At 36.7% G+C, this 17,307-nt stretch overlaps 1 protein-coding gene across 2 annotated transcripts in view; it reads right to left on the minus strand.

The window, feature by feature from the left end:
• Calcr (calcitonin receptor) overlaps positions 1-17,307 on the minus strand; it is a 76,269-nt gene that overhangs the window by 27,064 nt on the left and 31,898 nt on the right. For both annotated transcript variants that reach the window (XM_021165088.2, XM_021165087.2), the window contains exons 4-6: positions 6,912-6,990; positions 2,560-2,713; positions 1,066-1,176 (exon numbers count right to left, since the gene is read on the minus strand). In XM_021165088.2, coding sequence (XP_021020747.1) covers positions 1,066-1,176; positions 2,560-2,713; positions 6,912-6,990 — 344 coding nt within the window. The remainder of the gene's footprint in view (positions 1-1,065; positions 1,177-2,559; positions 2,714-6,911; positions 6,991-17,307) is intronic.

A 17,307-nucleotide genomic window follows, 5' to 3' on the forward strand; every position in this document is an offset into this window, starting at 1 on the left:
GGAAACCCCCAAAGTATGTCCCAAGCCTTGTCTCAGTGAAGGGCTCATAGCTTGCTCTTATGGGAATCCCAGAGACACTTAAAACACTTATGACCAGGTCAGATCATATTGACCCTTGGAAAACAATATTATCTTTTTCTAGAGACTTACATATTGTATCTCTAGCTGATACTATTTAGTTTCATCATCTGGACATCTCCTCTAATTAAGGCTTATTTAGCCTTTTAATGACCTTCTAGATTTAACTTAATGGGGCAGATACTTTTTTCTTCTAGGGTGTCTGAGTATGATATTTCTGGCTCTGATCAGGCAGACCCTGTAGTGAGTATCTAACCCCCAATAACGCTCTGCTGTCTACCTTACCAGGTGCATCTGGTGCTCTGCTTCCTAAGGCCCAAATTGTTCAGTACATTTATTTGAATCTGCCAAGCCTTGATCATGTTTATACCAGGGTTTCCCACACCTTTTATTAATTCAAGTTGCTCAGTCCCAATTCCTGCTCACATCTCTGTGTCTAGTGGATAGTGGTTGAGACAATCTTCCTGCATGGCTTTGCACCACTCCTGGGTATTCCTTGTGGAACTGCCCCAATCCTAGACCTTCACCCCTGTATACATGAAGAACCTAAACTAAGTGACATCAGCCTTTAAAATCACCCAGAACCCGACCCTCCTAGACTGTCCTCCTGCTTGAGCATTCCAGGTTGGCATCTAACAATATGTGTGTGACAGGATCAAGCCCTCAAAAAGCAATGTGACCGCTCTTAAAGGTTAGTGAATGTATTCCAACTTGTACAAGTTATGAAGGTTAAGAAATAATATTTAGTTCTGAATCGAGAGATCTCAACACCATGTATTGAGTTGGATTCACTTGCAGCCTTGTGTTAAATGTTGTGAGTATAAAAAGAGATAATAAGTATGTACATGCCTTGCAATGTGAAAGGTGATGTTCAGTGTGACACGTCTCTATGTAACTTCAATAGCTGAAGTGGATTTGGGTCTGCTTGTTCACTTGACACATTTTTATTTATAACGTAAAAACATAAAATGAAACCAAAGAGCTTACCTGCTGTGTCAAAGTCCGGGAAGTAGTCAGGGCAGTGCTGATAGGCTGTGGCTCCAGCGGGAGTGTCGTCCCAGCACATCCAGCCATCCCAGGTGCGGTTGCAATACAGACCTGGGAATTCAGGAAGAAACTAGCATTGAAAACATGTGGCTTAAGGAAAAGAGAATGTTTTCTGAGGTGGTTAGAGAGACTGGATCCTATCGCTGCGGTCATGATCAATCACATTTCAAATGAGCCGTTCTCATGCTTTTTTCTTTTTCCTTCTTCATTTTTAAAATAAACTTTTAAATGATTTTGGTATAGCAGTGGGGAAAATCTCATTGGATGACAGGCAGGGTTCACATTTTACTTTGTAAGAGGCTCCAAAGTTTGGCTTCTCATAAAGCAAGCAGCCCCAAATAATGCATTTCTGTCCATTTAGTTAATTGTAGAGGAAATCTAAAATGTATTCCAGAAAAAAAAATCAAGGGCTCTGAGGTATGTTGATAAGTTTTTACTTATTGAAAAATTTACCCTTTTCAAAGTATTCAACCAAGAGGTTGAATTTAAATTGTAAAATATTTATAGTTCATGTAAGGTGAGGTACATTTTTCTACCTTTACCTTCATAACAGTAAAAAAAAATTCAGCTATGGCATTATTTATTGAAACTGATAACACAGGTTAATTCCCCAAAAATCTGAAACATATTTACATAGGGGTGAGAATATGTTCTAATTTAATAAAGCATATCATTCTGTTGCATCTGATAAACCTTTTTAAAAATCATTACTTAAAGTAAACGGTGTATATGAGAGCACACATATTTCGTTACTTTCCACCCTTCTAAGTAGCTTTTATCTTAGAATGTTCGAGGCTACCCAAAAGCTTATTGAATCTGTGAAGTTGGTCCAGAGACTTGGAAGAGAATTTAAAAGGCCGTGCCAGCGCTTGCCTGTCACACATTTTTCATTTTTCATTTTCTTCTTTGGTATTCTATAGCAAGTGAACTATACTTAGCCCTGAAAATATTTGGGGCAGTTACAAAGATTCCTCTAGAGAAGAGCGCAGATTAACCATGCTTACTGAAGCAGTGCCCCATGGACTGAGGATGGGGCAATGATAGAAGAATTAGCAGAGGTTGTCAGTGAGTTGGCAACAAAGGAAAGATATACCTAATTTATCCAGAAAACTCAGGGTTTGCACAGGTTCCACCTCAGGCAGATTCTCTGTCCATCCATTTGCATTTCTCTGCTGTCGCTCAGTCCTGTACTGTTCCTGCTTATTAGGTATGAATGCTGAGTTACTGGGGTAATTTTGTTGTAAGGGCAAATGCCAGCCAAAATGATGCTCAATATAGTGGGGAACTCATCCTATGTGCTGCACAAAATACACAGGCACACCATAACGTGAGACTGTGGATCTATTCCATTTCAGCTATCCAGCACTATGTATACCTTGGGAAGAAACAGTCTTAACTGATGCTTCACACATAGGTTCACATGGTTTCTCTTACCTTCTCCTTCATAAGAGGGCAACTGATGAATCCGGTCATAGCATTTGTACTGAGCATCCAGCAGCTTCTTGCGGCCAACCAAGTACAGGAATGGCTCCTGATCAAGGCCGGAGTCAGTGAGATTGGTAGGAGCCTGAAGAACTGGAGTTGGGCTCTGTATAAAAGGTAAAAAGGTAGTTACTTACAGAGTAGGGAATGAATTAACACATAAATAAATGTGATAATTGTAAAAATATGAAAGCAACATTTATGTAAAACTCTACATAAAACATTCTTTGCTAAAAATGCATTACATTTAGTCATATTCCATCCATTTATATTTGTATCAATGTACAGTTACTATTGAGAATGTAGAACAATCATACACACTCACGCACATCTTGATAATCTTCTATTGTTTGAATTTATTTTCTTTGGAAAGCTTACACATGAACAAAACAAATAACTTGATTTTTAAAAAAATCTCCACAATTAAACCAACTTTTCCATCTTTGTAAATCTTAAGAATCATAGATAACATATTTTAAAAAGAGAAATTATAGGACAATATGTTTCTTTAGTGGACACCTTCAGCTAGGTTTTGTTCAGGTTTGGATTGTGTAGTCTGCCAAAACTTGCCTTGTTTATCTCTCAGATCAAAGAAAATAATTGACTTTAAGTTCTTCAGAGTGGTTTCCTTGACACTTGGCTTACACATAGTCATTCATTTTATTTCATTGAATAAAGCAAATGTAACCCTTGAATATTTATATCAGTGCATCATGCTTCAGAATAAGCTGATACTGTCTTTCCACTCAGTCACCATCTACAGGTCTTTTCTTCCTGTAAGTTGTGTGTGTACATGTGCATACGAGCATGGTGATCACTATACTGTCTCTACTAGCTTGTAGTCAAGAGTTCAGTCTTCTCAATCTCTTAGCCTGATGTGCTCTTTAGGAGTGCTAGCCACCTTAGGAATAAAGCTTACTGATTGATTTATTTGTTGAGCTTCATGCTCAAATGTCACTGATCCTGTGTCTGTCACTATGTACGGCCCCTGCAATAGCATGTCATCAATGTGAAGCTGTATAGTACAAAATTCAGAGTAAAGAGAGGATATGGAACAAAAATATTTGGTGACAGTTACAGATACATAGAAGAACTTGAATGGGTTCTTGGATTTCTGGAGATACATAGAGAAGAAAGGCTGTGGGAAGTAGACGAGAAAGACACACTAATGTTTAGGGACTGCTATGTCACTCTGGCAACACCATCATGACAAGGGAATAGAGTTTAGGATAGGTAAGTGGTTGAAAAAAAATCGGGTATTGCAGAGTTTTGAAAGACCAAAAAACAAAACAAAACAAAACAAAACAAAACAACAAACCCCACCCCCCCAAAACAAAACCCAACTTTACATATTTTGATCGATCAAGGTTTTGAAGGCAGAATTATAGTAAATTTCATGCAGCAGCATAGATTTCCACAGTTCAAGTCATGGGGGTAGGAAGAGGTAGAAAAGTGAATGTCTGGGCCATATCACTCTATGGTAGAATAAGAGAACACAACTCTCAACATTTTCTCATTCAGTGGAGAGATGAAGGCATATCTGAATATAAGGACTGGGGATAGTGATGCCCAAAGGGCCTAGGTATTTGGTCCATACTACTGAAAAGGATGATTCCTGGAGGAAGGGGATATTGAGTCAAATTAAAATCTTTGTAGGGGAAGGCTAGTCCTGTTTTAGACATGCCCACAAGTTAGCTGGGTAGAAACTGTTTACACGGTGAAGAGGGTAGATGCTTCTAAGTATTATAACACCTCTACCATTTGAATATTGATTATTTAATATTTAATACATTATAGATGTATGACATCAGAGAAATTGATGATCCTCATAAAATAATTAACCATGTGTGGCTGCTTTAACCACATCACAAGACACAAGTCCCTGTCAAGACTCATCTCTCAGTGACTTTCAGTGAGAGGGATTTACTGATATTGGCAAGCTGAACATTCCTAAGAATGAAGTCCTGAAGCAAACATGTGTGAATCCTGCTCCTGTGGAGCTTAGAAAGACACACTATGTGTGTCCTGACAGGAGAGACTACAATCAACCGTCCCCTCAGGACGTTCTCAGATAGAATTTGTTTTTATTCAGCTTATTCTTTTCTGTAAAAGAGATCCCTTATTTGTGTTTGTGTTTTATTACTTAATTTACTCATATTTGTATGGATGTATGTGACTGTATTTAAAAAGTCTAAACTAATATGACTGAACCACTAAAGAAGGGAGGATGACAAGCTGTCCCTTGTGGGACAGCTATTCAAAGTTTATCTATTTGGAAACCATTTGCGGGCTCACTTGATATGTTTAATTGTGGGCTACCTGCTCATTGTCTTCTAATCAAATTAAAAGCTGGGATGATGTATGTGTATACTCTCTCTCTCTCTCTCTCTCTCTTACTCTTTTTTTTTTTTTACTACAAGTTTTAGTCATTATGAATTATTTTCCTTAGGTATCTTTCCAGAACCACATTCTAAATTCTACCCCTGTATGTTTGGCAACTCATTAAGAAATGATCTTGTAACAACTGGAAATTCATGGGAGCCTGAGGTAAACACTATATGTAAGGATGCTAAATAGAAAAACTCTACACTTGTGTTTTCAGCAACATCTTTATTAGGTTTGACACATTGTAACATCAGTAGGAGTGGGGATAACATGAGGGAGAGCAGGTATGGGTACCTGATGGGGGCAGCTTCACACTTACCATTCCTGCAATACTGAAACAAACTCCAGTGAACTTGCTTTGGAGCTTGGTTCAGTAGAGATTGTTTCAACACTGAAAGAATGAAAACTCAGAACCTCTGTTGTCAGAGAAGCCACAGAATTCTGGGCTGCTTCCAGCCTGGTCCTTGCTTGAGCATTGAACTCTCCAATGGCTTTCTTCCTAAATAACATGCACCTTAAAGAACTTCATTTACAGATGGATGGATGGATAGATAGATGATAGATAGGCACATAGATATATACATTATTTTTCTAATAATGAAATTAGTACTACTTAAAATTGCATTTATATATAAACGTTTTACATTTTTAATTAAACTTTTCTGATAATTTCATGCAAATAAAATTGCTAATGAGATAGCATTATTTTCAACAGTAATAAGAAAAACTAAAGCCAGCAGTAATATCATGGACAATCAAGCAATATGCATCACATGAAGCAATTTGACTATTATTATTGGGCTTATGATGCAACAAATATATAATGCCACGCTTATATAAAGGTGACAATGAGACACAAACATGTCACATGTCTTTAAAAACTAACCAACCCACAAGCCTATATCTTACTTGTTGTTCCATGTAACAGTTTAGCTGCCATATATGTGGTGTCATTCTGGAAGACTTTAGAAAGTGTCATCACACATATGACAACCAAACTGCCACTGCAGCAGTCAGCAGATGAGGCGTCACCAGGTCCTGTTGTAGGTTCTGAAAACTCAGCAGTACATTTGCTAGTATGGTTTCTGCCCTCGTGGGGCTTACATTCTAGAGGGTTTAATTCATAACGACCATGAAGTACAGGAGGAAATGGCCTCAGGTGACATGACTTTGTGCTAGGGTCAATCCTACTTTGATATGAGTTAATCAGTTTGCTTTTGGGTTACCAGAGGTTTCTAAAAGTACCATAACAGTTAGAGCCTGTTCTAGAATGCTGTAAGCAGTCCGCTTGTACTTAGATCAGGCTCGCCAGGTCCATGGGTAATAGGGACATGGATTCAGACCATACTGTTGAAGGTGATGTGATGGTGTGTCCATAATTTTGATACAAATTTACACCAATAGAGTGTTCTAAGGCAATTACACTTCTAACTAGCCAACTCTTTATGAGTAAAGAAACATGAAGTTATCTAATATGAATCTGAACTTAAAAGGCACAAAAAGAATTACAGAGCATCAGTGATTCCTAAAGTACCGAAGATTCTTAGTTTTGATCAGAAACTCATTGGAGAGAAATCAAGGGCTAGACTGGCAGAGTTCAGATGTTTTAAAAGTATTGAAGAGCCCAGAAGCCACAATCCAAATCCCTATTTCAAAAACATGTAAAAAATGTATACAGGCTGTCTGTACTATGAATGTGACACAAATTATTATGAACTTCCCCAAACAAATGGAATTCAATTGCCTGGATAAATTATGACAATAATCAAAATGAGCAAACATCCAAAGGACATTCAAGAAGAATGAGAGTCTGGAGAAGCCCAGTTTTGGTTTCCTTACAGTTGCCAGTTCACCCACACTCAGACGCTCCTCTCTACTCTGCATGACCATTAACAGGAAACAGAACAATCTTCACTCACCACTAGGAGCAGGAGCAGCAGGGTGAACCTATTCACAAGAAGGAACCTCATCTTCGGTTTGCGGAGATTCCGCCTTTTCCTGGAAAAAGAGTAATGAAGATGTAAAATGGTATAGCTCTCAGATCTTTACACTGTTCTCTCTCTAGATGCACTACATGCAATGACATGGAAACAAGACTATTATGCCTGTGACATACCTGCATGTACATGCTTCACTGTTCCTTTTGTCAAGTGGGCTGTTGTCTATAAAGCTCTATTAAAATTTCTGACCATATCTATTGACATTTTCATCAGCTAAAGTGAGATTTCCTGGCTTTAAAAGATATTAAGTTGAACCAAACAGTTTAATACAGATTATAAGAAAAATGGCAAGATCTATTTTGAACATGGGGGATGGAAAGCCAAGTGAATGATGTATGAAGAAGGAATCAACTAATGAAATACATTTTTAGGGTATCAGTCAGTATATAGGTACAATTTTAGCACTAGCTTGAAAATTGGTATAATTTATTATTATTCTTCATCAAGTTCAGCAAGCCATGTGTGCTATGTGATAAAATAAACTATAGGACACAAAATAAAATGCCCACCAGAGCATTTATCAGTATAAAACTGATTTTCAAGACAATCTTGGTATTTTTAAATTAACTGATCTGAGAATCTAAGTATTGCAGTTGATATATACATACTACAGATAAGGCATATACAACATATGCATTATATCTGAGCTACTTAAAGAGGCTTAAGTGTAACAATAAATATGAAACTTAAAATTAGGTAGCTACTTTTCATTTCAGAACTGAAATAAAGAAAGACTAATAGAGAGGAACAATCATATTGACTTCAACAGTATGTGTAGTCAATAGAAATTGGTGAAATGCAGCAGTGACATAAGAAGTCACTTCATGGGGCAGGAGCCAATGAAGTCTATGGTTTGTGAAAGATATGTAACATGAAGTCAACTCTTAAAGTTGTCGGAGAGCCCCAAGTAGTTTTTCACAAATACATTCCTTTAAATTTAAATTTACTTTTGGTAATAAATTTCTTTCACAGCAAAGAATGAGAGCTTCAGTCAAGAGCTCACTGGTCCTGCTCAAGAACCCAATATAGTCAGAGCAGATCACTCTGTTACAAATCCAATAGTCTCACGAACTCACAGATATCATTATACATGGAAAGAGGGTAAAGAGGTGAAAATGTAAATATTCTCCACATTTTCATCATTAGGACTTGCGGGGGGGGGAGACAGTATTTTGACTAGGGACAAGAGATTGTAATTGTTTCTTAAGTGGCATAATCACCTTTTACACTATCCCTATTGTCTCAGTTACAGATTGAAATTGGAATCTATAAAGTGTGCGTTATGCACTTGCCTCTGTGTGAGTGAGCTATGTTCACTTCACATACTGGTGCAGTAGTACACAGAGACTGCATAGTATCATTTTGAAATGCCATTTTATTTTCTGGCCATCAATCATTAGTACTGATTGATTTCATATCCACTCTGTATATTAGATACAAACACAACATGCTTCTATGTTAAGTAAGGCACTGTGGGGAATATGGGTGATCTGGGTGAGAGACAGTTCATGTTAGGAAACTTAGCACTTGGGAGAGTTAGGGAGTCAGTATGTGTTATAAACTAGGATGTAGACAATAACTAGGATGCAGACTGGGTGAAGCGTTCATCAACACTGAAAATACAGATCCAGTAATTTCTGATTAAGAGGATCAGAGTAGGGCTCATATTTTGACTTAGAGTAGTATTGTGAAAAGCAAAGACCTGCTAGAAAGAGAAAATAAAAAACAAAGTGTGGCGACAACAAGGAGGGTAATTGAAGGATATTAAGTTGAAGAGTCTAATTTAGCTGGCACATACAGCGTCATAAACGCTGAAGACAAGTCAGGAAAGCAGGCTTTAAGTATGAATGAAACTTACTAATTAGAGCACTCTGTCATTTTGCATGAGTGCCATATATCTTAGCAGTCTTACTCAATGCTACTCTCATGTAGACAATTGCTTTTTAATATATCTATGTATGTCTGGAACCTCTTGTAATTATTTGAGTGTGACTGTTGATATTATTGATAATGATGCTTTTCTTGTGTGCTAAGAAAATAAAAGAAACATCGAAATTTGAGTTTTTATAGCCTGTCTTCTTCACACTCTGGTGCTAATAAGTCGGGGTTCCTATTTTCTCTATCATTCTTTTGTTTTTTCCATACCAGACACTATCACAATTATCCATACATTGTCTGACTATGAAACTAGGGACCAAGCTAGGTCTCAGGCACTTCTCTATCTCTGCCAACGGTTTTCAGGACTATCTGGTTCTCTGTGTATCACAGAGTCTTCTAAACTACACCTACTCTTTTCAATCTCCAGCAACAGTATGCAGAGCTGTGTCATTAAGGTGTTGATACCTTCAAGTCATCTCAGTGCTCAGATGAGAGTGATCTTGTTTTTGTTCCTACTTCATAACTGCAATTTTGCTACTGTCATAAATTGTAATGTAAATATCTCTGTTTTTCCAGTGATGTGGGGAAAAGGGTCATTTCACCCCTCCCCCCCCCTTCAGACTGAGAACCATTGCTTTAAAGGATTTTCCTAGTTTGCTTTAATATGGAAACGTGCCTCTTAAGCTGCCTATTGAGATAATACTGGCTATGTCCACAGTATTGCTTTAATTTCCCCTAGTCGCCCTTCAGGAACTCTGATGGCTAATGATTTTAAGGATATTTTAACTCAGAAGGAGCTTAGACCTGAATAAACAATGTTAAGTAAATGCATGTTGTTCAAATATATAACCACCATTCCTACTGAAAGATCTTCCAGGCAGGACAATTACTGGCTGTTGGCCACAATGTATCAATGCTCACTAGTGCTAAACTAACCCGGTTGCTTGTATGCTTTTGTTCTTGTTTTTATAACCTTGATAAACATTGCATTCCATATTTTATGTTAATATTTGCAGAAATAAAAGTGGGATAGAATGATGTGGGGGGGGAATCTATTGTATGAATTATGAATTGTAGAGGATGGTCAAGTGAGTATGATCCTTACAGGCACCATTAGAGAGTTCATCTGGTACAAGGGACTAACTTCCTTTTGATTTAAGTTCTAGCAGCACATATTTATTTGTAGAAAAAGTACCACCTAGAGCAATGTAATCATCACATAGATTTTACTTTGTGATCCTGTAGTGACACTCAGTCCTCCATCCAAGGTTTAAAAGCAAAGGCTCAGTGTTCTAAGTGTTCAGTGCCCTCTGCTGCTGTTCCTTCTCTCTTTGTATCCTGAGGGAAAATTGTATTATTTTTCTGTTCATTACAACAAAGTAATTTATGTTTCTGAAAACAAAATAACTTCAAACCAACAGAAAAAATTAAAAGCTGCTAGTTGTTCCTCTTGATATTCCCGTAGGAAACTGACTTAGCTTATCTACCCCATGTAGTCTGAGCATGATGTAAAGGCAGAGAAACATACCACACATGTGCCAGTCTTAGTGACCAGTGGTACTTGTTCTTGGCTCTGCACATCCTTGTTGAATGCACACATGGTTTGCCCACTCACATATATACACAGAGACAATAAATTCAAGGGAGAGGAAATTAAGGAAGGACACATAGACCTTTTAAGAACATTAATGTGGGGTGAGAAAATGTTCCTTTAAGAGCTGCTATCTAGCAATGACCAGGAGGAAGAAAGACTTCAAGCAAAGCGGACCCTTGAGAAATTGAACAGTGACCTTGGGAGAAATAGCCTACATGTTGAATTAGGTCTCAAGAAAGAATTGGTGGAGGGGGCTGGTGAGATGGCTCAGTGGGTAAGAGCACCCGACTGCTCTTCCAAAGGTCCAGAGTTCAAATCCCAGCAACCACATGGTGGCTCACAACCACCTGAAATGAGATCTGACGCCCTCTTCTGGTGCATCTGAAGACAGCTACAGTGTACTTACATATAATAAATAAATAAATAAAATATTAAAAAAAAATGTTTTTTTGTTTAAAAAAAAAAAAAAAAGAATTGGTGGAAAGAAATGCAGAAAAGCCACGGCTTTGCCTGAACCGTTCCTTGTAGTATCAGAATCAGGCTAAAGGTCTGTGTTTACATGTAATTAGCTATTTAGATTGCAGAGGTAACATTTTTCTCACTTTTCATCCACGAGAGCCAATATTCCTTATTTTATGAAATCTGGACTCTGATTATTCTAAAAGTCCTAACATTAGACTGTGTGCCCCAGTCTACAGTCAAAATCTTATGAAAATGTATACCTATTATGTTGAAACCTATATATCCTTTTGGCATGTATCGAGAGAAGTGTACACTTATAGCTCGGATATTGGCATGATATGTATGCTTATGTAGAATATTTAATACAAAACAATTGCAATATGTTTATTCAACAAAAGGGAGGTGTAATGATGAAGACCATTGTCAGGTGGGTATGCTATTACTTTGAAAAGTGGATGTGTTTAAAAAACACACATTCCAATTAAAGCATTATATGGGATTAATTTCTGATGCAATTTTACTGAATTTAATCCTTAATCACGCTACTACAGAGAGTGAATTTTGTTTGGCAATAAACAAAGGGTAAGTGGTGATGGTAAAGAGGAGTTGAGTGGTCTAGCAGGCAGAGTCAATGAATGATTCTTAATTAACCTAGTTGGAAATGAATGCTTCCTCAAATGTCTTGAGAGTCCGGGTCTGGGTTCCAAGTAAACACCAATTTATTATGATATTAGCGGTGTGGCTAGGCATCTGTCTACATTAACTCGCTCAGTAGAGGAAAGAAAGCTGCAGTTGAGAAGGTGGCAGAGCTTGGGTCACTACCAGGTCTCTCTTTACAGTCCCTGTACTTAGCAACTGCATAGACCATTCCAGATTTCTGAAGAGTGACTTCTGCTGAGATGTGGTCGTTCTCTTGCTAGTGGTTAGATTAGCCAAACACTCAGCACAGAATAACCGGATAAGAGTGTCTGCTCACCTGTGCACTTACCAGTCATGAATACCTGGGAGTTAATTTCAATCAGATTGCACAGCGGTCAAAATAGGCACCAGAAGAGGTCACGTCAAATAACAAAGTCAATATTTCAGGGAAATTCAGATGAGGTTTCTAGTTCTATTGTTCTCCCATTTCCCTTTTGTGGCTAATTGGGTTTGCAAAGAACTTCAGGGATTCTTTGTTTCACCCACGTTGATCTTTTGCTGTATGTAATACACACAGATTTACACTCACTGCACACATCTTATTTTCACAATCAACAAAAATGTGTGTTAGTAATTTGGACTGAGAATAACTACACAGGGCCAGGGAGATGGCTCAGCAGGTAAATGTGCTTGCCGAGTTGATTTCTAGGGACCCACATGGTGGGAGAAGAGAACTGATCCCTAAAAATTACCTTGTGACATTCACACACTGTAGCATGTACATGGACCCCACAAAACAAATAAATTAAAGTGTAATAAGAAAAATATAAAAATATAAACAATGATCATACACTGATAACAAACATTGGCACCAATAGAGGAAAGTCATGCACCAACTTTTAAAAAAGATTTATGATCTCCATTTATAGATGAAAACACATATTTTCTATAAATCTTTAAGTGACAGGTAGACTCTTACTAATAAAGGTTATTAATATTATTTAATATCATAATAAACAATTAAAATATTGTTATTTAGTATTAATGATAAATTGTTATAACAGCTAAGCAATAATAAATATATATAAAATTTTGAAGTTGAATAATTAATGTCATGAACTATTGAACATTGTTTTTAGTGTGATTTTCTAAACACACAATTAACTTTTTTATAAACGCACTTCTTTAAGAAATACATTTTAGCCAGGCATGGTGGCACACGCCTTTAATTCCAGCACTCAGGAGGCAGAGGCAGGCAGATTTCTGAGTTCGAGGCCCAAGTGGTGAGGCCATGAAAAGAACTCCCTGATTATCTAATGGGTTGTTCTAAACGAGGCACTCAAACTAAAAAATCATTTCTAAATCACTGGAAGCCTTAATTACAAGATGATCAATAAGATTTTTTAAAAAGTTGATAACCCTAACCACTTTACACACTAAGAAGATCCTCAAACAGAATTAATGGTGGCATAGAAGGCAAAAAAGTTTCAGTTGTAATTTTCATGGAGAAAGCAAGAATAAGGCAAGTGTCCCAACATATCACTCCAACTTTATAGACACAAAACATAGAAACTGCTATGTAGAAACCGTTACATAGAAAAAAGTTGCCTAGGTTAAATGAAGAAGTGAATGTATGTCGGTGACATTGAATGAGGATTTAGAAAATCACATTGATAACTAGAGATTTTAGAGTAGCAATAGTTACTTCTAAAGCTAGGGAAGGATGAAACTGCATGGCTAAGGATAACACTGTAGGTAATGAGATCCTGACTGTTTAAGAATCACTGTTATGTCTTATATATACAAAACAAATATTCAGTATCTACTCAAGTTGTAATAAAAATTCCTTAAGATGCACTATGTGGAGCAGGCTTAATTAATCTTTAGACAGGATTTTACTTAAATCTTTCATCCTTGGAAATGGGTAGCTTCTGATTTTAGGCTTACATATATTTTTTATGAAAATTAATTCATCAAGAATTTATTGAGCATAATGACCTAGACTCCTAAGTAAGACTCCCTCACAATAAAGAAATTACTAGACATTAGAAAGCAATAAAATATAACTCATACTTCAAAGTTTGCAAGAACAACTAGAAGTAGATCCACTGACAGACCAATTGTTGCAGTTCTCTGACCAGTACTTTAAAGTCATTATTAAACATAGATGAACTAGTGACATAGTAATGAATGACAGCTATTGTGAATGAAGTGATGGGGGATTTCAGGAGACACTGAAAAATTAATGACATACCAAATATAAATTCTGTGAATGAAAATCACATATCTGCAGTAAAATGAAATATTGGCTTGGGTGAGTAAGAGATTGAACTAAGCAAAAGAAAGATCAGTTTGGGGGATAGGCATGCATTGCTCATATAAAAGCAAAAGCAGGCAGGAATACCACTTTAAATGTCTTCAATTGAGGTGGGTCTTTATTTTAGAACTAGCCATGCTTACTGTTTTGTATGAGCAGAATAAGCCCCTGCTGAAATACCAATGAGCTACAGCATTTTCAGTGATGTATAGGATGCTGGCTGAACGACATTCAAGGTTCTCTCAATGGGCTCAGCTGAGTATGTCTGTGTGTACAGTGAAAAGGAACTGAAAACCTGAGTGGAGAGTTGGTGTGATCAGGCCTCGTACTGTTTACTTTTTAGCCACTCTGCGGTTTGGTACATAATGTCTTTAGCTTATAGAGTGAGACACTGCATTCAAGAGATATGAAGACACTCATCTGAGAACTTTCCAGCCCAAGTCTTTCTGACTCTCCAGTCCATGTTTATATTTTTCCCACTACCTCACTTTAGTTTCTTCTTGTTAGAAAAAAACAATCTTGTGTTTGATTGCTACAGTATAAAATGCAAATGACCTGGAGCCTTAGCACCTTTCACAAGACTTTAGTAAAATGTACATGCAATCAGCAGCCATGTGATAAGTACACACGTGGGAGAAACTGAATTAAATTGCTGAATTAAATGCAGCCAGAGATCTCACATCATTTAAGATAATTGTGTTTTTTGATTGCATAAATTGTTTTGACTTGTGTTGGCAATCTAAAATGTCTAATTAAAAGGTAATTGTGCCGGTAGAGTGGATACTCTTGGGCTGTTCTTGAAGAGCCTCGTGCAGTTTGCCTGCACCTGCCCCTTACGCCATCCAAGGTATCATAGGATTCTAAGGAAAATTACACGATTCTAAATTGTCCTTATGGAACCTTTTTCTTTACGAGTGGCAACACAAGTAATTTATGATAAGGTCCTCCTCCCCCTCCAGCACATGATTACTGTTCCTAAGACCTGCTATCTCACTGATACACTAATTAAATCTTTGTCTTGGCATCCATTCATAACAAAAACAGTATAGAATAATTGGTTATTTCTTCCTTTCATATTGGCATTTATTAAAATTATGTAGTTTTGTTCTTAATAATTCTACAATCATTACAATATATTATATTGGATAATGTGTGCTTTTCAATACAATCACCAGCTAACACTTGTCATATGTCAGGATAGAAGAATAAGTCTGCACCCCTGCTACAGTGCTGACCATCTGTGTAACTAAGGGAGCAGCAGTTAGTAAGAGATTTAGGCTCTATCATTTTCATTGGAAAAAAGGGCATCATAATGACTGTCTTGTAGTATAAATGTGAACTTCAAAGAGGATATCTGTATAAAGCGCATAGCTTGCAATACATACTTAATATCAGCTACTGGTATTTAGTATGGTCTGGGCCTATTCCATTTGTTTTTATGAATAAGAATAGCCTTCAGAAGGCTAATAATTTAGAGAGAGGCTCTCAGAATAACTTTTTGTACAGTATTAATATAAACTCTGTTATTACTTAAGTTCACTGTCAAATAAATAGAATGTAGCTTTAATATCTATATGCTAGGGCTGAGGTCTTAGAAGGAAATGAAAACTTCAATAGAATAAAATATCATTGATGTAGCAATATAACTTCAATTACAAAAACAAATCGAACATACCATACCACCTGTCAGGTGCTGCCACCAAATATATGTATTCCTTATTTTAGCTCAATATCATATCTTTGAATGTATATAGTTTAAGGTTATGGTGGATTCTAATATCATGGACTTGTGCCCCAAAACATATCTATGTGTTTCTGTAAGATTTAAATACAACTTTGAGTGTTCCTGACAACCCACAGCAATATATTTTTCATAAGTTCTATATAAATTCATTTTTGCCAAATCAAATTATGCCAAATCATTTCATGATTCTATAGCTATAAACTGCTTTCTTTTAAGCCATTCCTGAAGCTGTCATTAAAGAAAAACAAAACTCAACTTACTTAAAATTTATAGCATACAAACTTGTCCTCTGCAGAAAAATACATAGAGAACAACATCACCCGTCTCCTAGGCATTAACAGTGATTTTGCTTCACCATGTGTTATCAGAACAGCAGAGATTTTGGAGTTTGAACATCATGCATACTTGTGGGTTTGTTAGAAAGTTGGAAAATGTCGCTTGATTGGCAATAATAGTTAAAACCTATACAGTACACCATAGGGGTAATTTTGTATAGCTATTATTACACTGGTATATGTTCTATATCCGCTTAAGTGTGTATGTATATATTATTTCTATACATTGATTATAGCTCTTGATTCTGATGAAATAGTATACACACACACACACACACACACACTATTGACATGTTTTTCATAATTGAAAAATCTCTAAAATAAAAATGGACCCGACAATCGGAGTTCAGTGGTAAGTGAAAGACTGTCTCCACGGGCAGCTTTGAGTTGGAAAGTGATTTCTGGAATGTCAGTCTGAATGTGACATTGTAGGGTGCATTAAACAAGTTTTCTTTTCTTTATTTTTTATTTCAATTTAGCCATAGATTAACATGTTATAAAAAATCTATCTAAATGAGAATGAAAAAAACCTTTCATATGCATAAAATTTCTAAAATAGACTGTGGATTTCAAGTATAATTGAAATTTCTTATTTACATAAAGACCAACATAATGGTGTGTGAATGTGGGTTGCTTATAATTTCTACCATTAGTGAACATTAGAGCAACAGTCTACCTAACATTTTTACCTATTAGTCTTATTTAAAATTTTTGTTAAAATCAATTTTAGACTTGGAACATTGCCCCTTGTTAAAAATGTAAAAATGGCTTTAATTTAATCCTTTAAAGTGTTATGAATTCAAAGCTTGCAAGAAAAATAGACTGCACATCTGCATGATTTTTATGTGACCTCCAAACTCCACTGTGAACTCATTAGAATGTTCTGCTAAGGGTCTATGTGCTTTGTTACTAACATCTACTTACAGAGCTGTAAAATTTTGTGTACATACTAATTCAAAGGTTCACTGCTCAGAAATGACTGCAAGCAAATCTTATGTGGGCACATATTTGGCTAAAAGGACTAGCCTTAGACTGTTCATTACAGCAAAACCTACCACGTGGGGCCTGGGAATGGAACTCTGGGCTCTGATTTAGCTGCAAGAGCCTTTACCTGCTGAATCATCTCACTGGCCTGTTTGCAGAAACTTCTCAATGTAATGAGTTTATCTTACCATAGTGAAGTATTTTCTGCTTTATAACTGAAGGTAATTCTACAATTTCCTTCAAATCACCATATTTTTGAGCTGATAAACCAGATCACAAAAGGTTGTTTGATGCACAAGGTTCATTCAAGGCATAGCCAAGTGCAAACCGGTATGCCATCTGTGACCCTGGCCTCCGTCAAT

This window comes from Mus caroli, chromosome 6 (assembly GCF_900094665.2).
Source record: "Mus caroli chromosome 6, CAROLI_EIJ_v1.1, whole genome shotgun sequence".
Lineage (NCBI taxonomy): Eukaryota > Metazoa > Chordata > Mammalia > Rodentia > Muridae > Mus > Mus caroli.